Genomic DNA, 27619 nt, shown 5'->3' on the forward strand with positions numbered 1-27619 from the left:
GGGGGCTCCTCTGAGGATTTAAAGGTTGAAATGGGGTCAGGAGAGGTTGGCCTGGGTTCCCTTTGCTGTGACTTCGGTGAGAGAGAGCTCTGCTTTCATCGGCTTTATCTTCTGCCTCCATGTAAGAGTTCGTGCTTTGAAAGCACATTTTTGAATGAATTTTACCATTGGATGTCACTCTTTCAATTTTTTTTTTTTCCTAAGGAGCATTCTATGATGTTCTACATTTGATGCCATCTACAAAGCTGAGTAAGTCATGGGGTGACAGAGGGTTTCTGGGGCCATAAACAGCATCTCAGGACAGTGCTGGAGCCAACGGTGGAAGACATTAGCTCAGCCCGGGGAAATCATTTCCCCAGTGAGGAAACTGAGGCCCACATAATTTAAGTGATTGATCCAAAATCATATAGTAGCAGAGCAGCCCTGATCACCGACCTCTCAGACCCATGGTCTCTGTTTAACCCTGGGGGCTTCCAAGAAGAGCGGGCTACACGTATCACTGCCTGCTCTTGACAATCGTTCAAGACCTGACCCTGTACAGTCTTGCTGACATGATTCATGTTTTAATTTATGCTTCGCATCTCCTGTATCTAGCTCACAACTGGCACTGCAGCAGTACCCAAAAAAGGTTTACTTTTTGTTTGTTTTAATCAGACACTGAGAAGGTGCAAACAGAAGAGATTCACTTTAAGAATCAACGCATGCCCAAGTGGTTGAAGAAGAGGATCACGGCTTATGGGGGGAGGGATTTGTATGTGTGTGTGTGTGTGTGTGTGATGTTGCATCATACTGCCTCCATTTCTCATGCAGCCATCTTCATGTCTTTTGGCCAAACTACCCTTCGGCCAGATTTTCCATCCTTGTCTAGGAAATCTGAAATCATGCAGTAACATTCAGTGGCCAAAAGACAAAGCGCTTTAGTTCACAGGCCTACACTTTCTGTGGACGGAACAGCGCTCTTCATTTAAGCTGTTTCCCACACTCTGATTTCAGCATCCCACAGGACTGTAAAACACAGTCAACATTTTTATATTGAAGTGAACATATTTTTGGCTCCAAAAGTGTTCATTTCAGTTCAATCCATAGTTGTCGTATGGAAAGGCACATGAACTCTCTTTAACTCCCTTTAAAGGATACAACCAGGGATCACTTGGCTATCAGTATACATTCTAGCTTTGGGAAAATGTAATTTACTACTTATTGTAATTTTAAGTTTTTACAATAACTCTGTTCCATCAATGTTGGGGAGATGTTAATGTGTGATTAAAAATGACCAGCAATCTGATGATGTTCTCCTGAGAATAAATTTAAATATAAAAGGCACTAACCCAAATTCTTTTAAAAGATAAAATAGATAGAATACTGTATCACTGGATTTCATCTCTTTGCTGGATTCAAACATATTTGAAAGTTTTGAATGAAACTGTAACTCCCTTAGAAAGACAAGCAAGGCAAGTCTAATCAATCCTAAATTTGCACCACGATTATTCTCAGATAGGGCACATTCCCCGGGCATTAATATAAGCCATCAATGAATCTTTAGGGAAAATGCAAGTACATAAAGCAAGATTTCAGCAGACAGAAACCAAGGAAGCGTGATCTTTCTCCAACATGGTGAAACTATAATTTTGTTCTCCTACAGAGTTTACTTGATTTCTTATTCTCCTTACAAAGTAAAGAAATTATTTAAGGCTGGTGCCTCGGCTCAATAGGCTAATCCTCCGCCTTGCGTTGCCAGCGCACTGGGTTCTAGTTCCGGTTGGGGCGCCGGATTCTCTCCCAGTTGCCCCTCTTCCAGGCCAGCTCTCTGCTGTGGCCCGGGAGTGCAGTGGAGGATGGCCCAAGTCCTTGGGCCCTGCACCCCATGAAAGACCAGGATAAGCACCTGGCTCCTGGCTTCGGATCAGCACGGTGCGCCAGCTGCAGCGCGCTGGCTGCAGCGGCCATTGGAAGGTGAACCAACGGCAAAAGGAAGACCTTTCTCTCTGTCTCTCTCTCTCACTGTCCACTCTGCCTGTCAAAAAAAAAAATTATTTAAGAACATATTACACGTGGCCAGTGGAAGCCGGGGATTGCCTTATGTTCCTATGATTTCATTTGTACCTACTCATGATTTCCCCTTACATATTATCATCATTATAATTATTATTTTGTTTAAGGAGTTGTCTTTACAAAGAGATAGTGATGACCCGAACTGACCAATTTTAGAAAACTCCATTTCCCACTGAGGTCATCCTTCCCATCTCTCAAAAACCACTTCAAAATATTGGGAGCGCCTTGTTCTTGGTGAGCAATCCAAAGGTTCAGTTTCTGTCAGGGCTAAAAAATGCAGGTGAGCGAGCTGGGGAGCTCTGCCTAGATTCAAGAAAGCCCGAAGAAGGCTCAGCTTGGAGCTGATACGATGCCTGGTGACAGCCTGTCAACTGTCTGGCGAATCTGACCAACGCAGACAGTAGTGGAGACTCCAGGTGTTAGATATCAAAGTAAGGGCCCCGTCATCCTGCTTGCACTTTCCATCATCTCTTGTGTTTCTCTTTGTTGTGGTTTTCCTGCACATCATTTATGTTTAAGAACAAAGGCTTAAATTACAAACAAGACTATGACAACCTGGTGGGACAGTCTAGTTTATGAACAAAACTGGGGAGAGAAACAACAACACAGAAATGGTTGCTTGTCATGAAGTCACAGAAAAGTTATTTCTCAGGGGCTGGTGCTGTGGGGTAGCAGGTGGGGCCACCGCCTGCAGTGCTGGCATCGCACGTGGGCGCCGGTTCAGATCCTGGCTGCTCCACTTCCGATCCAGCTCTCTGTGATGGCCTGGGAGGGCAGTGGAGGATGGCCTGAGTCCTTGGGCCCCTGCACCTATGTGGGAGACATGGAAGAAACTCCTGGCTCTTGGCTACAGACTGGCCCAGCTCTGGCAAGAGCGGCCATTTGGGGAGTGAACCAGTGGATGAAAGACCTCTCTTTCTCTCTGCCACTGCCGCTGTTTCTGCCTCTACGTGGCTCTGCCTTTCAAATAAATAAATAAATCTTTTTTTAAAATGTTATTTCTCCTCAGGAATGATATGTACTTTGTTCTGACTCCTCGGCAGAAGCTGAGAGCCATCCAACTCCAATACCTGAATTTTATTTGTCCAGCCATGGAACCTGGTCTGTGTACATTTGCTTAGATACGGATCAACGGACTCTCAGCAAAACGGATGAAGTCACTGGGATGCTCAGAACGCAATACCTCACTGTGGCGTAGGAGGTAAAGCCGCTGCCTGCGGTGCCAGCTCCATATATGACTGCTGCTGCAAGACCTGACTGCTCCAGTCCCGATCTGGCTCCCAGGTAATGCTCCTAAGAAAGCAACAGAAGATGACCCAAATGCTTGGGCCCCTGAACCCACACGGGAGACCCGGAAGAAGCTCCTGGCTCCTGGCTTCAAAGAGGCCCAGCTCTAGCTATTGTGGCCATTTTGGGAAGAGAACCAGTAAATGGAAGATCTGTTTCTCCCTCTTCCTCTGTAACTCTGCCTTTCAAATCATAAATCTTTTAAAAAAAAATAAAGAACCCAATATCTCTCCTAAGAAAGGAAGTTTGCTGCTCAGACACTTCATGGAAAAGAAACAGATGGGAGGGAGGGAGGGAGGGAGGGAAGACACCCAGTAACCAGAGAACTAACTCCTATAGCTTGGGTTAATTAAAATTTCAAGGGCTAGTTGCCTTGTTCAATTTCAAAGTATCTTGGCTTTAGTTCAATTCGATTTAGAACTCCTAGTCTTTTCCTCTAAATGCAAGAACTGAGAGGGTCAGAGGAACACCGCTAGTGAGCACCTCCATCACACAGGCGTTGTGAGGTCCCTGAGGGATTTTTCCATCACTGACACAGGGTTGGGACCTTCCACTTCAATACTGGGGCATAATGGGACATTCACTCTTGAGCGAGGTCTGTGAGCCTGGTTACAAACTCAAACATCTATGGGGTCAAAATTTCTTTTTCCTTAAGAGATTTAAAAGTGCAAATTTTTATAAAAAAGTAAAAAACTATCTGCTATTAACACATGGCCCTGTTTTGTTGTAATATTATGCAGCTCTGGGAGCTAGATGTGGCCCCTGGTGAAAAATCTGCTATCTATGGAAAAATGTTTAATTAAAGAATACACACTCTCCCCATTTGAGGAGGCAAAATAATGACAGTAACATTCTATGTTAAGTACTTTGTAAGCACTGAAATTATCTTAATATCTCTCTAACAGTCCTAACAGTGAGTACTGTTGGCTTGTTTTACAGAAATGAACACTAGGAAACACAGAGATCCAGAAACTGGTGTAACGAATTACATGTCTGCACCCTTGACCACACCATGCGTGGTGGAAACACCTTTCGTGTGACGTTGTGTCTGATTCCTTTTCTGTTGTCTTCTGTGCATCTTCCTTGTAAATGCTGAAGGCTGGTGCTACTCGCTAACCATGATGTGACGAGGGGTCTGTCATTCTGTACCACTGGGGCCTAGAAGAAACCCTCTCTACCACCTACACACAGCCCCTTAACCTGCTAGAAAGTGCTGAGCTTTTAAAATTGGAAGAAAATACTGCATGATCTTGCAACCGTGACACTGATGATTAATAGGTTTCTCTGGTTCCCTCCAAGGGGAAACCTGGTAAGCACACCCTAAAATGAACTTGTATAGCTTCTGAGTATGGGATTCTGACAGGAATTTTAAACACCTTAAAATCTGGAAGGAAACATATGGCAATAATGTACAAAACAGCTATGCTGACATTCCCATTGCCATAAACAAGGACATCTCTTTCTTCTATCTGTAGCTGCTCAGGGACAGGGCAGAAACAAACGACAAATCAAGGCAGGAGGAGCTATGCTCCCACACACAATTCTCTAACACCTGTGAGAGTCCTGTTTCCAGCCATAAGCACACCTGTCCACACCAGGGGTGGGTAACTTTTTATTGGTGCTATTAACCCAGGTTCAACTGTTCTCGTCAAGGCATATATTTTTTTTTTTTTTAATTTTTGACAGGCAGAGTGGACAGTGAGAGAGACAGACAGAGAGAAAGGTCTTCCTTGTGCTGTTGGTTCACCCTCCAATGGCCGCCGCCGCTGGCACACTGCAGCTGGCGCACCGTGCTGTTCCGAAGGGAGGAGCCAGGTGCTTCTCCTGGTCTCCCATGGGGTGCAGGGCCCAAGCACTTGGGCCATCCTCCACTGCACTCCCTGGCCACAGCAGAGAGCTGGCCTGGAAGAGGGGCAGCCGGGACAGAATCCGGCGCCCCGACTGGGACTAGAACCTGGTGTGCTGGCGCCGCTAGGCGGAGGATTAGCCTGTTGAGCCACAGCGCCGGCCCATATTCTTGATAGGCAACTCTTTGGCTACTCCCAACAGGCAGCTTAGCAAATAGAACTTGGACTTCAGGGCTGTATTCAGTGAGCAAACGACAGACCGCTATGTGGTTAGATGTTTCCATCAACTTCCATCATACACTCTAAGTGTGTTGGGTTTTTTTTTGAGACATTTTAAACACATATTCAATAGATACCCATGAATTTCCAAGATGCATCTTAATACAAAGGGATTTAAGTGGTATTTTTCCCCACTCCTATGGCTATTTCCAATTATTCCCAAGATGATTCTAGTGGTCAGATCATAGCTGGAGACTCTTCCTCAGGGTGTCCTTCTCCCTCAGACACCATCAGTAAGGTCCCTAACAACTTCCCACTCTCCACTTCCGTCTCCTTCACAGTCACCACGCCAATTTCCGCTCCTATCACTGCGGACCTGCGGTTCTAGCAGAACCATGTTCCAATTCCCCTATTCACTTCTTGTCCTTGTCATCCCTTACCTACTTAGCAGCCAGAGCGAGTTTTCAGAACATTCACTTTCTTAAAACCCTGAGGCTGTTCTTAGCATGAAATCCAAACTCCTTACCACAGGTGATGTATCTCTTGCCTGTTATCCCTATTACACCCATCTCACACCCCGTTATACCCATTCCTCACCATTCTACAGCTAGATAGGACCTTTTCTTTGTAGTTCATTCTCAGCATGAGATCTTCCATGGCTGCTTCCTTTACCTGCGTATCTGCTATTCCTCGCCTTGCTGGTTCTTCTCACATGTTAAGTTTCACCCCAGATGGGGCTCCTCTGAGAATTCTTCACCAACCCAGTAGTCTACACATGACCTCCTTCTCTGTTCTTAATTTACAGTTGTTTTCCTCCAAAGAACTTACCACAATCTATAATTCAATACGTATTTGTGTAATGCTACACTGTACCCTCCAACACTCTAAATTTGATAATAGCAGGGGGATTTTTTATCCTTAACTGTATACCTAATTTACTGTCAGTGTGGAACACAATAGAACGCCTGTGTATTTTCACTTCTCTTTCTAAAGTTCTGGCAAGTCTAAGAATCCATTAGGGAAACTTTAAGATGTCATCTAAATTTACCCCAAGTAACTCAACACACAGGGACTCCACACTCCTTCACACACACTAAGGGAAGTTCATTTCTACTGCAATGTCAGGAGCTGCAAAAGGTCATCACAAGTATCACAGTAGCATGGTATTTGTTCAGTGCCCCGCGCATGGGACCGGAGAAGAAAATAAATTGAGTGCTTCAGTTTCATCCAACAAAATACATGTCTCTGAACGTTGTTTAATTAATTACACATCTGAGCAACAGTCCCTGTTAAGACTGAAGACACAGAATGCCACACGCCTCAGTTACACACACAGTGTCCCCTTGCTTAGCATCCAGAACGTAGTGAACACACATGGCTTTACGTGAATTAATCAATATATGTAAGACAGAAAGAAAGAATTTTAAGCAAAATCAACAGACAAGGGGCCAGCATTGTGGCACAGTGGATTAGGCTGCCACTGTGTCACAGGCCTCCTTTATCAAAGCACTGGTTACGGTACTGGCCTCTCTACTTCTGATCTAGCTCCCGGCTAATGCACCTGGGAAAGCAGCAGAAGATGACTCAAGTACTTGAGTCCCTGCCATATGCATAGGAGACCCAGATAGAGTTTCTGGCTCCTGGATTCAGTCTGGCCCAGTCTTGGCTGTCTGGCCATTTGGAGAATCAGCCAGTGGATGGAAGATTGATATTCTCTCTCTCTCTCTCTCTCTCTCTCTTTAACTATCTCTTGTTCTGTCTCTAATTTTGCCTTGCAATTAATTAAATAAATTAAAAAAAAAAAACAACTAATGGTGTTTAGCTATGTGACACAGCAGGTTGAGACACAGCCTGAATAGCCAGCATCCCATATGGGCACCAGTTGGAGTCCCAGATGCTCCACTTCCAATCTAGCTTCCTGCTGATGAGCCTAGGAAAGCAGTGGAAATCAGTCCAACTACTTGGGCTCTTGCACTTAGGTGGGAGACCGGGATGGAGTTCCTGGCTCCTGGATTCATCCGGCCCAGCCCTGGCTGTTGTGGCCATTTGGGGAGTAACAAACAGATGGAGGATCTCTCTCTGTGATCCTACTTTTCAAATAATAATAATAATAATAATAATAATAATAATGATAAACCTAATGTATACAATTGGCAATGCTAAACATAGGAAGACTTACTGTATTTCAGTCTGAATAACTGTAACTGTTGCATGCATCTTGTTTTCTTTATTTGCTGAGAGCAGAGAGTAGGCCTCATACTGAGAACAGATATCACCCCATTGAACAGCGAAGCTTTGGCCTCAAGTTCACCTCTGCTTTTTCCTAGTGGTATGAGTTAGGCAAGTATCTCAGCCTTTTTGCACACTTAATCTCTCATTTTTCTGGCAAGTAAGTGAGGAAACTTTGGTGTCCTAATTTTGCAGGTAAAGAATTGAAGCTCAAAGACTGGTAGCCAGTGCAGTGTCTGTGCAAATGCCTGTAATTTCTACACACAGGATACAAATCACTGTGCCGCATGAGCAAACAGCCCCAACTTACAAAGAGGAACAGAAACCAACCTAGAGACTTAACACGAAGGGAAATGAACACACAGTCTCGCAAATACACAGGCAGCTAAGTTAGTTGGTTTTTGTTTTTTTTTTTTCTTCTTCTCTGGGGAAATTACAGCCTATAAAATGATGGCGGTTTAATACGACTAAAGATCTGCAGAGGTTCATGCAGGCGTTGTTGCTGTTGTACTATCCTCCTCCCAGGCCAGCTGACCCATGTCATGAATGGCTACGATGGGTTACCCGATGGCAGACACCGACAAGCTAGGATCATCTACATAAACCTATTATCTACCTGGGCATCTGCAAAAACCGCATGTCATGGTGAAAAGTTGATACCTCCATGTGAAAAGCAATCTATTCACTTGGCTGTCACTGGATTCCTCTCCTCTTATAAAAACGGAACCGTGAGCTGCCTTCTCTCTGTACTTGGAAACTAAGCCTATTAGGAAACAGATTCTGGACCAGGACAATTGGCGTTCCCTAAACTAGCTCGAGCTGGGGTCACGCTCTAACCATAGCAGGAAGCATTGGGAACTCAACCAATGAAAGGGACTTACTTCAAAGACCAGTGTCTCATTTGTGGGTCCCGGAGCATACAGACGCTCTGGTCGGTTAAAGGAGCGCTGATACTCAAACGTGGTCCCCGCGAAGGAGAACTCTCCGGGCCAGTCGATGCTCCAGCTTCCCGTGAGGTAATACTTATGACTGAGGCTTCGAACGGCAAGGTAACTGGAGGAAATCTGCAGCTCCTGGATTTCGATGCTTCGGGCCCCAGCGGGAACGATGACCACGGGGTAATACTCTAAAGGGAAAGAAGAGAGGATTTCTGTATACTGTGTGCACGAAGAATGAACTGCAAGCGCCCAGAGATGTACAGAGACCATCTGTATAGAGCAGAGCCTAGCTGGCATTCATTCCTTCTTTACCAGGTACAAACGATTTCATTTGCACAATCATTTCATTTTCCAAGTGGTGGAGACACCAGAGGAATACAATGTATGTAGTTTCCCAAAGACTTGCTGAGCGCGGTTTTGATGACAGGTGATACACCCTTCTCCTTTCCGGATCAGAGTTCACAAGATCCAAGAATACTGTCTTTGTTGCAACACAGAGCAATGTATTCTCAATAGTGATACTCAGAAACATGGCTCTGAAATTGATTTTTTACTCCAGATGCTTGAAGAATTGCTTCAACGATTCATTTAACATCATGTAAGTTTCATAGTAAGTTTCTTTATTTCAGGAACACACCTGTAGCATACAACAACTTGGACAGCCAATTATAACTCAGAGTGGGAAGGTATTCACCTAACCTACTGCCCAAACTCCTCATGCTAAAACCATCTATACCTCCTTGTTCCAAGACAAGTGACAAAGACCATCGTCCTCAGTTTGTCAGGTGAGCTAGTAAGAGGCTCAACCACGTTTCGCGTCACAGATGTATCTCACCAGTGGTAACAGCGAGTCAGCAGCATCTCACCGTTTGCTTTATGCTGGTTGAGGTATAGGCCTTTATAAAACTTGCAAGTCGAATTATCACCTTTGCAGACACCACATGCATCTGAAACTGCTTTAGAGCCAAGTTCATGATCACATCCAACTGGCTGGAACAACAACAACAACAAGTGAGAAAAGTAAAGATTAGAGAAGCCAGTGGCCAAGAACTAACAGGCACATGCTTTTTTGGTATTCACAGACCATTAGGAAGGCAGTAACATTTTAGGATTCAAGGCACAGTCTCGAGTTTGGGATTCAACCACTGCCTCACCTATTATTAGATGCAGAAATAGGCCCATTACAAGACTTTTCTAAAGGTTAGGCCTTCATCTCTGAAAACAGAATAGAACATCCCCACTGCTACATGCGTCAGGTGAGCATATTCAGGCCAGGTCTATGAAAAAACGTGAAAACACCACTTGCAATGCGGGCATCTCGTTATCAGAGTGGCAGCTTGAGTCTCAGCGACTCCACTCTCAATTCAGCTTCCTGTTAATATGCCTGGGAAGGCAGCTGAAAATGGTTCAAATATTTGGGCTCCGGCCACCCACATGAGAGACCTGGATAGACCGAGAGGCAGTTCATGGCTCCTGGCTTAGACCTGGCCCAGCTCCAGCCATTGTGGCCATCTGGAGAGTGAACTTGCAGATGGAAGATCTTTTTTTCCCTCTCCCTTTCCCCTCTCTGTAGTTCTGCCTTTCAAATACACAAACACATTTCTTAGAAAAAAGCTGGACAATTCAAAACCCTCTTATATCTACATACTTTAAAGTATCAAATAGTCTACGATCAAAATGAAAGAGAAAGTACTCAAAGAGAAGGGGAAAATAACCGAAACAAACAGCAGTATTTCTAAAAAACATTGGTGAGTTTCCAGCGGTGCAGTGAATGTACTTAAAGATGCAATAAAATTTACCATTAATTCCATTCTAACTTAATTCCTATAACTACTATGCAAAGCAGGATATATCACAGAAATGGGGTGAAAGACAAACTAAAATAACTGAATGGGGTTCACACAGCAAGAGGGGAGTTTAGAGAAGGGGTTCGCATCCCAGTTAAATATTTGCCCTTCCCCCTGCGCCACCTACGCAGAATCTCCTGCGCCACTCCTCAGGGGAGACACTGGATATGAGGAAACACAAGCACGACCATGCACCCCAAAGCAGAAGTGTTCTCTTACTTCACAAATCCCATCAATACAAACATCATTTTTGTTCGGGGAGCAAGGAGTTCCGTCTTTCACCTTGCTGGACATTGCAAAAAAAAACTCGAAGTTCTCAGCCTTGCAGTACAGTTTACACCGGTCTTCCTCTGGAAGCAAAGACATCAAGGTAGGACACAGTCAAGAGGAGATTGTAGGAAACGTGAGATGACCGCTGGAAGGAGGGGTTACAGTTACCTAGCATAATCAAACTGGAGAATGATACACTGTTTTGCATGTATGTGTGCAAACATCTCAGCACATATGCATGTGGCCCTCACAAACAGAAATCCCATTTGACAATCCGCCACAGAAAACTCATTTCATACAAACACATAACAATGTATTTCCTAATCCCCAGTGACAGTCACCATTCAAGACTGGCAGGCTGCATAGATAGGCCCTCCCGACCTCCCCATAAGCACTGGAGGCCTTGTAGGTTCTATACTCACTCACCAGCAATATGTACATAAGGGGGTGCTGCTGTGTTTCAATAAAACTTTATTTTATTTCTTAAAAGAAGGTCAGACTTGCCCTACGGGCCATCGTTCAATGACCCTGATTTAGGACATGGGCTACTTGGCAGTTAATCAGTCTGATAAGGGGAAATTTTAAGGTAAACCATCAATAATGTTCTTAAAATATAGAGTAAAACCCATCATGAAAAGGAAGAGGACGTAGAGAAACTGATCCTGAAGTTTCACAAAGTGGCGTCCATGAACCACTGTGTCTCTGAGATCCTACTGTGTCCCAGGCGAGAGGGAAATCCGTCAGGTTTACAGAGCTCTTGTTATCAGAAAGGAGTTACTCTGCCAATTTCTCCAACAGAAAAAGCTCTTCTTGGCCAGGAAGTCCAGATGCCGTTTCTCACATGAGACCCTACGTGGGTGACCTCGAGCGATATCCTTAACAACAGCCTTACAACACACATGTAAACAGTGTGCAGAGTTCTCTTCCGGAAAACCCCTCAATAGAGCACGAAGTCAAAAGTTAAATGTGAAAGAAGCTAAATTCTTGTTGTTCAGATATGCAGATGTGTGGGAGGATTAAACACTGCTCTCTCCTCTACAAATTTTTTTTTTAATTTTAATAGCAGCTGTATTTAATATTTCCTAATTTCTGCATATGAGATTCAGAAGTTGGCAGGCACACACACACTCGCTGTTCTATATCATCTTCAGGAATTAACAAGTTTGGAAAAGCCTGGTGCTTCCAGCATAGATTTCTGGGCAAGTTTATGAAGGAATCCATTAGAAACACAGAAAAAGAAGAAAAGACAAGCTCACTACTGTAGGACGAAGACTGTCACCTTTGTGGAGCGTGATCCCTCGTTCTTCCCACACTACAGCGGTGTCTTGGCCCCTTCTGACGTGTCAGGAGGAGGAGGAGCCAGAAGACCTCAACTTTTCTGTGTTCCTACACTGGGATGTGAGATCTTAAGGCTGGGGATGATGTTTGATTCAACATATTCTCTGGTGCTTCTAGAACTGTCCCCAACCCAAAAAATTGCTCAGTAAACATCTTCTGAAAGAGGGAACCAATGAAATTGCACACTTTTTACATGGTGCAAACTATAATTACCAAACTTGGAAACCAAAATGCATTTTCCAAGTTACAAATGTATGTGTTTAACTTTCTCTTGACATAACCAATGTATAACCTATTTAAAGGGTGATGACACAACAGATTCCAGAAACACTCCCTTTAAATCAAAGCCATAATGTGGGGATAGGCTAAGGAGAACCCAGGAAGCAAAAGTGGGACAGAAGAGTCTTAGAGAGAGAACTGTCGATGACAAACACTGGTCTGCAGGAGCAGGCAGCCTACAGAAAATCAGCCTTCAGATACTGGAAGTGGAAGAACTTTGAGCTGGAGAGCATCTTCCCTCGGTGACTACTCAGTTCTAGTAGAATGCCTCTACTAATGGGGAACTTACTATTTACAGAAGAAATGGATTTGTATTTTGGACAATCGATATCTGTTTATTCACTCCCTCATTTCAAAAGTTACTACAGCCATTACATAAACAACCAAGAAGTCTGCAAACAAAGTTTATGAGATCCATGTTATAAAAAAATCATGTATGGATTTTAAAATGTTTTCACCAAAATAAGCTTATCTTTGATTCTAACTTTCCATGAACTCTTTGAAGTACCCTGGTATGATAAATGGTATTCTTCAATGCTAAAGTTACAAGCATGTTCACACCAAAGGCTTAGTCTCTGTGGAAACTCAATTCCTATGGGGAGAAAGATGATAGATAAGTGACTAGATAACAAGTAAATGCCTGCACTGATAAGGGCTGTGAAGGGTAAAGCATCCAGCGAATGAGATGAAGGAAGAATATTCTAGATAAACTGGCCAAGAAATTCTCTCTGAGATGCATTATAGCTAGGACACTCTTAGCCCTTGAATTAATTTGTCCTCTGATACAAGTTCAACTCAGTCTAAAACCCCTCCTACTCAAGGGTTCTTCAAATTTTTCATGTGATTTTTTGATAGTAAACATCTAGAGGAACCTCATTGGATCCTCTTAAGACACAGCTTTCAGAATGTTCACCTCTCTCTGTGCTTTTAGAAAAATGGCCACATCTCAAACCCAATCAATGCTCCTGAAACGGCCAGGCCGGCACAGAGCCTCGTGGCACAGTCGTCCCTCGTTGGGGAGGCTCTTCTGCTAGCGTGCTGTCTCTGATTGCACTAACTTCCTGACACTAACGGGCAACACGGGTTCACCTTGAGCTTTTGCACAGGAACAGCCTAGGAAGGCTCAGGAAATCTAGTTCCATCTCTACACCTGCCATCATGAGTCACACATTTCACTCATCTCCTTCGCAAGGGAACACAGATGAGTTGTGATAAATCCAGAGAAGGAAAATAACGGAAAGGAAACTAGAACAGTGACAGATTATTCCACAAAGGTGATAGGAGCTATATTAAATTTTCACATTTTAACAGAAACAAATGTTTCATCATTAGCCAACACGAAAGGAAATTAACTGAAGAAATGAAACTGAAGCCACATCTTTGCATTGTAAGTACTAAGAACCTAGCTTGCAGATAACTTGCATCAGGGGTCTCGTGTCTGTGTGCATACATGCACCTGACAAATAGGCCTTCCTTCCCATGTGTGTGTCCCTCTGACAGGTCAGTTACTGAGTATGGGGTCTCTGTGGGGTAGATACGGTTTCACAAGTTTTTTTCGTCTGGATAATTCATACCAATTTCCATTAACATCCCTGGGAGACTTAATTGCTGAAAAGTCTAAGGTAAATTTAGAAACCTAAGTGTGTTCCAAGCACATGAACCCTTTCACTTACAGATGTGGGAGACAATGGGTGTCTTGTGGAAAAAAGGGTGTGGAAAAATAAACACCATCTTTGCAACTCAAGGAAACACTGAGCCCGCACGGGTCTGGGGAATGAAAGGTAAACAGTGAACTCTTTCACAGGCACTGATTTCTCCTGTGTGTGCATTCACATTAACCTCCACAGAGAGACATGTTCATTCGGGGGTCACAGAGACTGAATTACCTTCCACTTTCGTGTAGGGTTTCCACTGGTAGAACCAGCCGCGGAAAGGTTTGCTGTTATATTCTGCACACTGCTGAGCTCGAAAATCCAAGCTATTTTCATTACAAGGGTTAATGTTGCACAGCTGGTAAACACGGCTAGAACCTGGGCAGAACTTGCCACCGTACTGAGGCCTGAAAGTAAAATCAAAGAGCTTTTACGCAGGTTTTCAGAGGATTCCCTCTTAGTCATATGCACTAACAATAAAATTCACTATTGGTGAATTTTGGCAGAAAGGAAGGACAACAGAAGTGATACAGGTGGTCATAGTCTGTACAGCTGCATACAATGTATTAGAGAAATGCAAATGTGTAGCATTTGAGTCAACAAATCCCTTCTGGTAATCATGGCAGACATAACTAATCACCTAGGTAATCAACGGATTTATGTATCTATGTATATATGTTTACGTTAAATACTATAAATAACATTTATTAATATAGTCTTTTGCAAAAGCCTAAGCTGGCCTCATCATCTTTCCCAATGTGATACCCACAGTACTCTTCCTTACTCCAAATCGATTTGCTACACACAGAGATGGCATCAAAAGCACCTTATGTCTGGATCCAACTTGTGTCTCAGGCTTTTCTCCCATTTCTTAACTCTCTCATTATTGTCTTTTGCTCTCCCAAGCACCTGCTGCTATGTGGAGCGTTAAGGTACCAGGTAGAAGGGACAGCAAATCCTGTATCCCTCGCTCTCCAATCCAGCTGTGTCCATCCTGGAGATGCTATTCGCATTCATGTCTCACTCTGGGTGCCTTATTCTAACGGATTTCAAACTCTGCGAGAAAACCTTCCTGGTTTCATCTGCTTAATCACTTTGCAGCTTCGCAGGTGGCCTGCTCTTCCTGCCAAGCAGAGTGGGAAATGGATTTCCAGATTAGGGAATCCCATTAGAACATAAATAATGATGATCTAATGGCAAGCTCTGTAAGACCTGGATGGGCCGACTCTGGAGCTGCAAAAACCGGAAAGCAAAATAAAGGAGAGGGGGAAAAAAAGGCCACACTGAAAACTATCAGTACCACCTTACTCAATGGCTAGTTTTTTTTTTACCTCTCCTTTTTTGTAGCTTTCTCCAAAGGTTACAACTTAACTGTGGATCACTGTGGTTATATAAGAACTCACGCCAACACGTAACATACAAGGAGGCTGCAGGTCAATAAATTCACGTGATTAAAATTCCTTGTCTTCCTAGGCAGCACCAGGATGTGATGAAACAGCCTTGGATGTGCCTGAGCCGATTTTATGGAGTCCTGTAACCGTGTGTGCTGCAATGGATTCAACAGCAGCACGAAGTGTCACACTGCCAGAGGAGATTTTTATGCTCTTTCAAAACATTCTGCAGCAACTACTCAAACATGTAGCAGCCTTTGCGCTACATCAAATCCCCGAAGACTCTCTAAATTATTACCTAAAAAGCACTGAGCAAACCCAAAGTACTGTATCAGAGCCTCAAGACCCCAGGCCATCTTTATAAGCCATATTTAAAGCTAATTCCTCCGTTTAAGACTTTCTGTCGGAGACTGAACAAATAACCCTCATTTCGGCTCTTCACAGTTAATGAGGTGAAAGACATCACAACGTGTTACTTTTTCAACTCGTGGAGCTGTAATGTGGAAGACCTCCAATCTCCTACTGCCTTCTCTTTTCACAAGGTGAAAAATGACCGCGCGAGCTCACGAAAGGAGCTGAACAAGGTTCCCACGGTTAGAAAGGGGCAGGGCAGCGCTCAGCCCCCCAGCTGGGGGCAATGTCCAGGATTCCTCTCCTACTCTGCTGAGTTTGCCAGACTGAGGGAGGCCACAGGCAGGGGGAGTGGGAAATGCAGGACCCACACGGCTTAGGGGGCTGGCCTTGTCCACGTCTCCACCTCTTCCCACCCTGACCTCGGCAGTTTTATTTAATGTCCTCAGCTGTAAGATGGGGACAGGTTTGACAAGGGACACAACGCCTGTAAAGGATTTAGGGCAGGGTGAGCAGAAACGCATCGTTACTACTTTTAAATGCTCTTTACTGTTGCTTCCTGTGTCCCCAGGGTTCTATATCTTACGCTGTCTGCTTTCTATAGACTCGGATATTTCGTCTTCTACTACGGGATAAGGTCAAAGTGGCCGAAAGTAATCACTTGTAAGAATTTGAGCTTTTCTACGAAATCTTCCAATGCAGGTTTAGTTTTCTGCACCTTTAAACGAGTATGTCAGGATTCATTAATAGATAATTGCATCACGCTCTCCCTCGCAGTAATAGTATCTTTATGACAAAAGCCAAATACAGAAATAGAGAGCACCAGCCTGGGCGCACACTATGCCCTTCTGTTGGACTGCTGGACCATATACCTATACTTGCTTCTGCGTGGTTCAGGCTACTGCTGGTTCTAACACTGGGTGGTTGGATGGTCATCAGAATCCAATGGGAGCTCTGTGAAATAACCATTCAAGAGAATTCAGAGAGTTCATGGAAAAACAGAATTGAAACTTTATTTTGGTGCAAAGTATTTTGCAATCTGTGCAGCATTTCCTTCATTCGTATTTTCCACGAACTTTTTGAAGGCCCTGTCATATACGCACACACATACGTTTGTGTGTGTGTATTCCTGGACCCCGCCACGGACTTTCTCAGACACGGAAGATTCAGAAACGACCATGTTTTGAAAAGTGCATCTGGTGATTCTGAGAATCAGCTGAACCTAGAAAACGTCAGCTGGAAAATGGGTCACAGATGTGATTCGATTCATGACTTTCCTCCTAACTCCATTTGCTAAGCTGCATTAGCTCAAGTGATAAATGATTCCTTCTCAGAGTCAGTCCGGTTTCAGGAAAGTTCTAGAACACCGTAGCACGTCAGTATTCATTTTCTTGAGCAGAGTTTAGAGGAAATTGCCTAGGCACTCTGACAATGTGGTCATTTCACAGGGAGTCAGGAAAACTGAAGAATTAACCCTGCAGGGCCTGAAAACGACTCTGCCACTTCCACGGGGGTGACCAGGGCACGGAGGCTTCTGTGAAGAGGACCCTCTGCCTCCCCCAGCTGCCCTCCTGTAACGGACTGAGCACAAGGGTTTCAACTCATCCGTCAGTGCTAACCCGATGGGAGCCACGGCCTGGAGCATCGTCCTCCTCTAGAGAGATCAGGCTTCAGAGGGGCACGCTTGGCACAGTGGTTAAGCCACTGCTTGGGTGCCCGCATCCCATCTGGAAGTGCCTGTATTCGAATCCCAGCTTCCCTCTCCAAACCAGCTTCGCGCTCAAGGCACCCTGGGAAGCCGATGACGATTACCCAAGTTGTAGGGCCCCTGCCACCCACAAGGGGGACTCACACTGAGACCCCAGCTCTTGGCTTCAGCCTGGCTCACCCAGGGCTGTGGCCGGCATGTGGAGCGAATGAGGCGATGCAGATCTCTCTCCCTCTCTCTCTAATGAATAAATTAAAGAAAAAAAGAGATCAAGAGACAATGCAGCAGTTGGATCAATGCCATAGGCCTGAGAAAAAGGAGGTGGCCACAGCTCCCTGGCACTGGCCATTTGAGAATCAGATAACCTGTAAACTCTTTTTAGGCTCAAGACACTTGATAAATTCACAGATCAGCCACGGATAATTTTATATATATATATATATATATATATATATATATATATATATATATATATATATTTCATGAAACAAAGTATGTTCCGGGAACAACATCACTGCATGAAACAGAAACCTCACCCTATTTCTCAGAGCAGAAAGCCCAAGCGATGGGGCTGAGTGGTGTGTGCAGAACACATGCTCACACTGAGGCAGAGGAGGATATCAGTGTCTTGAAACAGGGAGAGCAATGAGCCACAGGGAAACCAAGAGAAATGAGAACAGAGAAAGAATAATTAATTCAGCTGCCTGGGGAGAGGATATCATCTCCTTTTATTTGTGACTTCATGCAGAGTTACACAAACAGCATCTCGATGATCTTTCAAATGATAAGGCTGCATGGAGTGGAAACACTTTGGTGATTAATCCTTTTATTAGGCATCTCTAAAATTACAATAGGATCTTTCCATGAAAAATGCCCTATTATAATGAGGCCGCTCAATCCCACAGATATGAGAGTGCTTTTAATGGAAGCCTCAGGGGTATCATTCATGCGCTTCACCAGCAGAGCTATTAAATTAGGTAATCTCTTTCTTTCTTGGGAGAGTATCGGGATTGTAAAATGTTGTGATGTATGAAAACCAGATCCATGAAATATGCTTCAAAAATGTCAAGTAACAGAATGCTCCTAACCACTCTGTCCAAGGCACGGGCCACATCAGAAGGGTGGTTCTGACCAAGTGGAGTTCAGCTGTAAATGCATCCTAAGCTCCCCTCTCATTCTCTACAGGGGTTCCTCCTCCTGGCACCTGGTGGCTGGAGACCAGGATGCTGCCCAGCACTTCTTGCCTGCAGGACAAAGGACCCACAGTGCCAAGGACCCACAGGGTCAACACCACCAAAGCAGAAACGCCCCTGATTACCCTAAGAGGATCCACACAGCACCTAACAAATTCCTAAGCAAAGTATCTCCGAAGCCGCCACCTCCGATGACAGAGAAAACCAGCCTTTTTATGGAGCCTAGGTTTTGCTGAGTCCGAGGGAGTCCCATTTGCCTCTTGAAAAATTTCCTTTGGCTCTAATTTCCCTATTTATTTTAATTCTCACTTTACCAAACATTTATGCAGTGCGGTGACACGCCAGGCACTTTCTAAGAGCACTTTAAACTCCGAGCCCAGCTGCCGCTGGTGCTACAGTTAGCCCACTTTTACCAGGGTGGATTCTGGGAGAAGGAGAGCTGGCTGTGTACAGCCACAGAGCGGCCACGCGCGGCAGCACCACGATGGAAACTCTTGCTGCCAGGCTTCAGTCCGCGTCCTCTAGCGCCTCCAAACCACTCCAACTCCGCCGTACAGTTACATCCACTACTTTCCACACCCCATCGTGTTCTTCCCAACCCACCACGTTCTCCTGAGTCCGCTAGCAGCAGGAAGGGCTCTGCTTCTTGCTGTGGCCTCTGTGGCCTGGTCTTCTGTGACCCCTGGGGACCCCTGGGACTCTGTGTTGAATGCTCACTGGATGCATTTGACAAAGTAATTTCTAATCCTCCTCTCCCTCACCCCCCAGCCTTGGAGGCAGGTGTTAGCTCCATGTTAGGTGACTTCCCCAAAGCCACACCCTAAGAAAGTGGCCAACAGAGCCTGGCTCCTTCTCCACTGCTGTGCCAATGGGGAAACACACGGCTCATCGTGTTTCTTGGAGGAGACAGAGGGTCTGACAGCACTCGTAACTGCTTCATTGCCATGCACCACAGACTGCTGCAGGCCTAGACAGGGGTACCTGCCAGTGACCAAGGCCAGTCCCAAGGCAAAGATGATCTCCTTAGTCCTCACAGTGGGTTTTTTTTCTAAAGGAATCAATTTTATCACCACTGCTTTAACATTGTGAAATTTATTTGCATGCACTACTTTTTTTTCTGCTTGCTCTTAAAATGTCAGGTAGATATGTCAACACGTGATGATGTACATTCCTGCAGGGCAAAGCTGAGCCAACTTCCCACAGCTCACCTCTTTGAATGGCTGTCTCACCCCCCTGCCCAAGCTCCTGCCTCCTGCAGGACTGTGGGTACGAGCAGCCTACAATGTGTAGCCCTCGTCTGAATGAAGAAAGCAGCTTGGACTACTATGGTGTTCCCACTCAGCACAAGCTCCTCTGTGAGGGGACTTCCAAGGTTAACAGGAAAAAATGCAATTAAAACTCTGAGATTATTTTGCTGCAAAATCTTTTGAAACCCATGCATGATTTTTTCATACTACGTATCTTCATTGGACCAAAAAAAATTTTTTTTGCATCAAAACAACCTTTGACTTTTAAATCTGTATTTCCATGCATCTAAAGGGCTGTCATCGAACAATTCTGCTTTTTATTCAGTTTTTCCCACCATATATTGTCCAATGCATATAGCCTTTACGTACAGAGAAATGCTGGTTGATAGCAGTTAATGAGAGAGGAAAATCATACCTAGGACAGTGCATTCCAGGCCGAAGGTCAATGCCATAGAAGGCCTGGGTGAACGCTGCAGACTTACTTGGGGTTATTGCAGTGTCTCTCCTGAAGTCTGACTCCTCCTCCACACGTCCGAGAACATTCGGACCACTTGGACCAGGACGACCACTGGCCATGGATGGGCCGTGGCCCGAGCTCCCCGAACTTCACACACTGGCCTTGCCGGCACCACTGTGAAATCAAAGCAGGACATGGTTTGTTGGCAATCGCCTGGGAAAGCACAGGGGGATGCACACACCTGCACAGAAACCGGAAAAACAGGTCTGGTGGCAGAAAGGAAAAAAAAAAAAAAGATGACACCTTGGTAGATTCCTCTCCTCCCTGTGTACTTTATAAACATTCATGTGCTGACCGCATGAGCCATCCAGACAGAAATGGCACTGCTCACCCACAGGCTGAGGGCCCCGTGCTCTGTGAGCGATCGGAGTCCACACAGACAAAATTCCAAGGGCGCCTCCCTCGCCTCCGAGACAGCACGCTACCTAAAGAAACGATTTCGGATTGTCCACTCAGTCAGAAAGCGTTTCTAAGACATAACCAAGGATGCACACTTGAATGATTAACTCACAGTAAAAGCACAGGCAATTATTCCCACATTGTGTTTTTCCCGATTTCAATCCTTATGCATTGGAGTAGCTTCCAGACTGCACAAACAGTACTGTTTAGACACAGTGCTTTGTCTTTTTTTTTTCCCCCTACACACATGGTCCCTGCTTAGCATCCTCTCACAGCTGATCTTCCACGCCTTTGACAAAAGAACTCTGGATGTTTTGCTGTCCATGGACTTAGGCAAGTGAGGGTGAGAGCTGCTTTATGTGCTCATCTCTCCATTTCAGCTCTCCTTTGGGACAACCTGCAGGCCTCCGAGTCATCTCTCTCCTTGGGGGATTCTCTCTCCTTGGTGGCGCCTTCTGTTGTGTCTCCCCACCCTGGCTCCCATGGTGTTTTTATTATGAGCAAGGTTCTGCATGAGTTAGTCTAACTGCACCCTCGCCTAAGAGCCTCTACAATCAGACCCAAAATGCTGGGTTTAGACCATGCCAGGTTCTGTTGTGGACTGGGCTTCGGTTTCAGCCTCTGAGGAGAGGTTGTTTGACTTCCACATCTTCACTCTTTCCCTGTGATCCACTTGGCATAGCCACTGTTTATTGTGTGGCTTCGTTGCTAATACACTTTGTCTACGTTAAGATATTGCTTCCTCTCTTCAAATTCTTGCCATGGGCTGATGAATTCTTCTGTTTTTAATTTTTGTTTCCCTTGGGTTAATTGCCATTTTGGAGTTCGCATGAAATCATATAACATTGTTGAGCACTTTCTCAGGCGAAAGCCTTCGGTCATCTGAGGATTCCATCTACTGTAAGTATGTATCCATCTCCCCCACGGGGATTGCTGGGGCTCTGTTGGATTCAGAGCAAGCAACAGCAGCAGCTACAGCTACAGCTACAGCTGATGCGGTCGCTTCTCTGTGCCAAACGTGGTCGGGAGAATGTCACATGTAGAAGCTCCTGTGATGCATGCAAAGGACACAGGAATTTAAAACTCTTCCAAATGAGGGAAATTTATCAAAGCAATTTCAACTTGCTGAGTCCCACAGATGCCCAAATAGCTACACCAGTAGCAGCGACCAAATTTAATTCAGAAGCCAAAGAGCCCAAATGGGACACACTGCACCTCGCAGCTTGGAGACACATCACTGACCAATGTGCCTTCATTCCAATTTCACTTCTGGAAGCATGCTTTTTTAGATTTCTCCTACTCAGGCCATTAATTCACCTTGCTGTTATTTCCGCACTCGTCCTAGCACTGGTTAGGCTGCTGACCGAAGGCATCTCTCTGACTTTCCAAGAAGCACAGAAAGCAGAGAGGGGCAGGCATTGCCGTAGAGACTGAGACGCCTGCGTTCCACAGTGAGCATCCGAGTCCTGGCTTCACTCTTGATCAGCTTCCTGCTAATGAGTACTCTGGGAGGCAGAGGTATTGATCGACTCCAGTGGCTGGGTCCCCCCATCACCCATGGAGGGGACCTGGATTCAGTTTCTGACTCCCCTCCTTGGCCTGGCCCAGGACTGGCTCCTGGGGGTATTTGAGGAGTGACGCAGCAGATGGGAGATCACTCTTTGTTTTTCTACCTTTCAAATAAATGATATAAATCACTAAAAAAAATTCAAAAAAGTGGGAAAATATGGGAATGTACACAAAGGCGCGCAAACATCTTCATCACCTATCAATCAAATTCTATATACATACATAATTTCATCCCACCTGTACGCACACCTTTCTGGTGCTACTTTTAATTTCAAACGGAACGGCAATGACTTCACAAAGTTCCTGGCAAACGGAACTGAAAGCTGTGGAGGAGTGGGCCTTGCGCCTAGCAGTTGAGATGCTAGCTGAGATTCCTGTATGCTGTACTGGAATATTTGGGTTTGATATCTGGCCCGGGCTTTCGACTTCAGGTTTCTCTTAATGCAGACTCTGGGAGGCAGCGGTGAGTGTCCTTGTTATTGGGTTCTTGTCACCCACATGGGAGACCTGGATTGAATTCTTGGCTCCGGACTTTGTTCTTTGCCCAGCCTTAACTTTAGAGGGTCTTCGAGAGTGAACCAGCACAAGGAAGCTCTCTGTCTCTATTTGCCTCCCTCCAGCCTTCGGTCTCAATTTTTTTTAATGGTAGTTTATTTTGGTGCAATTAAAAAAAAAATCCTTGAATAGTTTTTTCTTATACCCCTTATCCATGAACTTTTTTTTTTTTTTAAAAGATTTATTTATTTGAAAGTCAGAGTTGCAGAGATGGAGAGGCACAGGAAGAGAGAGAATGGATTTTTAATCTATTGGTTCACTCCTCAAATGGCTGCAATGGCCAGGGTTAGGACAGGTGGAAGCCAGGAGCTTCACCTGGGACTCCCACTCACACAGGTGCAGGGGTCCAAGCATCTGGGCCATCCTCTGCTGCTTTCCCAGGCCATGAGCAGGGAGCTGGACCAGAAGTGGAGCAGCCGGGACTTCTTACCCTTTTAACAGATGGCTCACATGAGCCTCCTTGCTTGCAGACACGTCCCTAGATAAAAGCATAGTGCTTTCACATTCTCACACACTGAGCATTTCTACTACAAAGGGCAGGGCACTGGAGAAAGAACAGCAAGGATACATTGGGTTTTGGTTACAAAGAAATAAACAAAACACGAAGCAACTGCTACTCTGTGCCAGAACCTCCTGCAGAAAGCCAGAGTAAGTCATGGGCCTGGTCCTCAAGCAGTGTGCTGTCCCACAAACGGAAAATCACATCCCCTGTCAGAGGGACACCTAGCGAGGCGGCAAAGATTAAAGTGGAGTGATGCTGGGTGGGACTGACGGACATGCACTCTTCCCAATGTGACTGACATTCGAGGGCTCCTCCCACGGACGTAACCATGGCCTGGGATTTTAAAATAGCTGGCAGATCAGGGCAGGAGAGCTATCAGCACACGGGTTTACTAACTTCTGCCTTGATTTACTGACCTCTAATCCACATGCAATTGGGCTCCCACGGAACTCAGATCCCTGGCTCATTTGTATTTAGTTATTTTTAGACCTACGCTATAGACCACTTTGTCATTTATGAAAGGACTTCAAAGAGTTGGTGGAAAATGGAATTAAAAGATAAATTTTGGGAGCCAGCGTTGTGCTGCTGCAGGTGAAGCTGCCAACTGTGATGCCAGCATCCCACATGGGCACCACTTCCAGTCCCGGCTGCTCCACTTCTGATCCAGCTGCCTGCTAATGGCCTGGGGAAGCAGTGCAGGATGTCTGTCTGTCTCTCTCTCTCTCTCTAATTCAGACTTTGAAACAAATAAAATAAATCTTCAAAAAACAAAAAAAGATAAATTTTGTTTTGGTGTCAAAAAACCTTAAAAATCCATGCATAGTTTTTACATAAGATGCACCTTCCATGAACTTTTTGGAGATCCTCCGAATTCTATCACTCTTTTCTGGGATAGCATCACATTACACTTGATCTTAGCCAAAAGGCCAAGAAGTGATATCATCACATTTAACTCTGTTGCTTTTAAATTTCAAAAGGCTCATTATTCCTCATGTTGCAATTTCTAAAGCTGGATGCTTCAAAATAAAAATGGGCAATATCTGTATATCCAATTATTCAGTCAATTCATTGCTTTGTAGCACCACGGCTACAACACTACCATTATGTTTTGTTTTATAAATGTAAAATTATCCTGAAATCCAATGTTAAAAAATTTAATGAGAATCCTTATTGGGACGTCCCAGGATAAGTATATCTGATCAGAAACTGCACATTAGTCTTCCATTTCAAGCACTTTCTCTAAAACATTGCAGCACATTTAAGAGGCACTGAGCACTGCTCTACTACGTATTTTGAACACGGCAGTGCTGCTGAGCCCCCGTTTGCTTTGGCCTGGCCGAGCTTTGCTTCCGTTGCTCACTGATGGTTGCTCGCTGCCAAGTTGCTCCTTTTCCTGTCCGAGAGAAGGACTGCACCGTCCACCCTCTGCACCCACTGGCTGCAGCTGGCTCCGAGGGCACTCCTCATCCCAAGCAAGGCTCACTTCGCGCACTCAGCTGGGCCCTGCCCGTAGCTGGCACTTAGAGAAGAGCACTGAAAGGGAGCTCGAGCCGGTGGCTTCTCTTGGAGTTTTCCCGCGGTGATACAACTTCTTCTCGGGCGGCAAGGAGTTTTATTCTCCTCTGTCTCCCCCGGGTCTCCTGTCCCTGGAATCTGGTCATTAATGACTGTAGAATGGAGTCCACTCTAAATGGCCAATCCCCCAGCAGGCTTGTGAGAGCCAGCAACAGAGATATGAAAACCAGCAATGTTTTGTCCTCTGCTCCCGGGAGCTCCTCTAGCCCGGGTTTTCAAACGAGTTCCCCAAGTCTGGGCTGTTGACTGGTACTTTTTACATGCTTTATATGAGGCATTTATATAACACATCAAGGTTGAAAGGCCCATGGTGTGCCATAAAACCCACCAGCTCACTGAAACAGTGATTCGGACCCAAGCCACCAGGTAAAAACAGAAAACAAATGCAGTAAAGAAAAAAAAAATCTTTACTTAATATATACTAAATCGATCTTCTGTATACAAAGATAATTGAAAATGAACCTTGATGTGAATGGAATGGGAGAGGGAACAGGAGACAGGAAGCGTGCGGGTGGGAGGGGAAGTTATGGGGGAAAAAGCCATTGTAATCCATAAACTATACTTTGGAAAATATTTACTAAATAAAAGTTTAAAAAAAAGAAAAAAAAACTGTTAAGCAATTGAACTACTTGGGCGATATTAGCATTAAGTTTTCTCATCACTGTGAATGATGCAGGTTAAGGAGAAACAGAACACACATGCAGCAGAGGTATTCCACTCTAGGGTCACCACACACACACTGGGGGTTCCATGCCTTAGCAAGTGTCTGCAGCTACAAACTAACAAGTATGCAGTTTACCATACTCAAGCCACAAACGGTCCCTTCCGCGGCAGGCATAAACTTGGTCTCACACCTGTGGCCCACTCGGTGGCACCAGAGGGATTTGCAAATGTCCTGCAAGGAAAGAAAGGGCCAGTGAGGGCGATGGCACAATCAACATGAAAGCACGCAGAGCTTCTGCAGACAACATACTCATCCCATATTTTGGGGTGGCTGAGATCAGACGAGTTAGTCTGAAAGCAGGAACAAGTGAAGTTGGCTGGTAGCAGCAAGACAACACGGCCTAGTGACAATGTATGCAGGAAGTGTCGGCAGTACCTGAACCTTCATGTGTAGTTAGGTGTGACTAAGAGGCAGCAACGGCTCATCTAGAGGACATTCGTGCTGGCTAGCTTCCAATGACAACGGTAATTAATAACGAGGGTAGTGGAACAGAACAAAATTGGAATACAGCAAGTCTGATTCAGTGTGTCATTCCGAGTTGTATGCCCGTTGGACGTGTTACACGGTTTCCCTCAGCAGCTCCCTATCCTATAAAATAGTGGAGAACTTAGTTCTAGACTCTTCCAGGTTGTTCTCAGGGACCACAGAGGTAATACAGTCAAAGCAGTTAGTATGCACAGTACATGCAATTCTCCAAAACATTGGCTGTTGTCATCACTGTTATGTTCTTCATTTAACTCTCACCTCAGTCGTCTGAAATGATTCTCACACTAGACTGAGGAAGGCAGAATAATGGCCTCCAGAGAGGTTCACGTCCTGACCCCAGGAACTAGCAAAGAAGTAGTAAAGCTGCTGATGGGACTGAGAATGCGAACCAACTGATCCTGATGGACACACTGGCCTCAATGTCCCAGGCAGGCTTGACACAGTTGCAAGGATCTTCCAATGGGGAAGGACAAGACATGACAGAACCAAGAAATGGCAGCCGGACAATGTTCTGGCTTTGAAGATGGAGAAAGAGGCCAGGAGTCTGGGCACGCAGGTGGTCCCTGGAAGCTGTCGAAGGCAGAGAAGGGCCTCTCTCACACAAATTCCAAAAGCAACAGGACCCTGCTGACACCTTGATTTTAGCCACTGCAAATGTCCACATCCAGAACTATAATATACTAAAAGCGTGTTCTCGTAAGTCACACTGAATTCACGGAAATGTACTACAGCACCAACACTACCATTTGGAGGCAGAAACTATTTCCTCATCTAAGCTCACTTAGCTGATGACACCGAGCAAGCCGCCGGTAGATGCTTCTGAAGCCAGTAACGTCACAAAGCAGCCAAGCGGCAAAGACAGACCTCAGATCCGCCTGACTCTCAACCTGTCTCTGGACCTGGAGCTGACGTTAATTATTGTTAGAGACCTCCATTGCCCCAGCCTCAGTTCCCTATCCCTAAAGGAAAGGATTAAACCAGACTTCTGCCAGTTCAAAGTTGCTGTCCAGAATTACATCACTAATGATTACCAGTAAGTATTCGCACGATTCCATTTGGTTTGCCATATTCCAAAGGCAGCGAGGTGAACACACACATTGAGGGAAACCCACCATCAGCAAGAAAACAAAACAGTTTTGGTGCTCACCAGTCTTAACCCTGAGAATTCAATTTTTCAATGACCCAACTCCCCAAATATTTCCCTTACCATAGAGTTCATAACTAGAAAATACGACAACACGCTTCCAAATATTTCACCAAAAAAAGTAAAACAAACAAACAAAAAACAACTTTCCACAGGACTGCAAAAAGAAAACAGGGAAACCAGAGGTGTATGTGGCGATTCTGGCTCTGTGGCCTACGAAATTTTCACTGCAGCAGAGAATGGGAGACTACTCGATTCACCGCTTAGCAACATCACCACCACCCAAAGGCCCGAGACACG

The 27619-nt window shown here is 45.1% G+C and overlaps 1 protein-coding gene across 2 annotated transcripts in view; it reads right to left on the reverse strand.

The window, feature by feature from the left end:
- Positions 1-27619, reverse strand: part of ADAMTS18 (ADAM metallopeptidase with thrombospondin type 1 motif 18) — a 154537-nt gene that overhangs the window by 28204 nt on the left and 98714 nt on the right. For both annotated transcript variants that reach the window (XM_062176570.1, XM_062176571.1), the window contains 6 exons: positions 25765-25860; positions 20331-20479; positions 14193-14365; positions 10639-10769; positions 9439-9562; positions 8516-8760 (listed from right to left, as the gene is read on the reverse strand). In XM_062176570.1, coding sequence (XP_062032554.1) covers positions 8516-8760; positions 9439-9562; positions 10639-10769; positions 14193-14365; positions 20331-20479; positions 25765-25860 — 918 coding nt within the window. The remainder of the gene's footprint in view (positions 1-8515; positions 8761-9438; positions 9563-10638; positions 10770-14192; positions 14366-20330; positions 20480-25764; positions 25861-27619) is intronic.

The sequence above is a fragment of the Lepus europaeus genome, chromosome 19 (genome assembly GCF_033115175.1).
Source record: "Lepus europaeus isolate LE1 chromosome 19, mLepTim1.pri, whole genome shotgun sequence".
Lineage (NCBI taxonomy): Eukaryota > Metazoa > Chordata > Mammalia > Lagomorpha > Leporidae > Lepus > Lepus europaeus.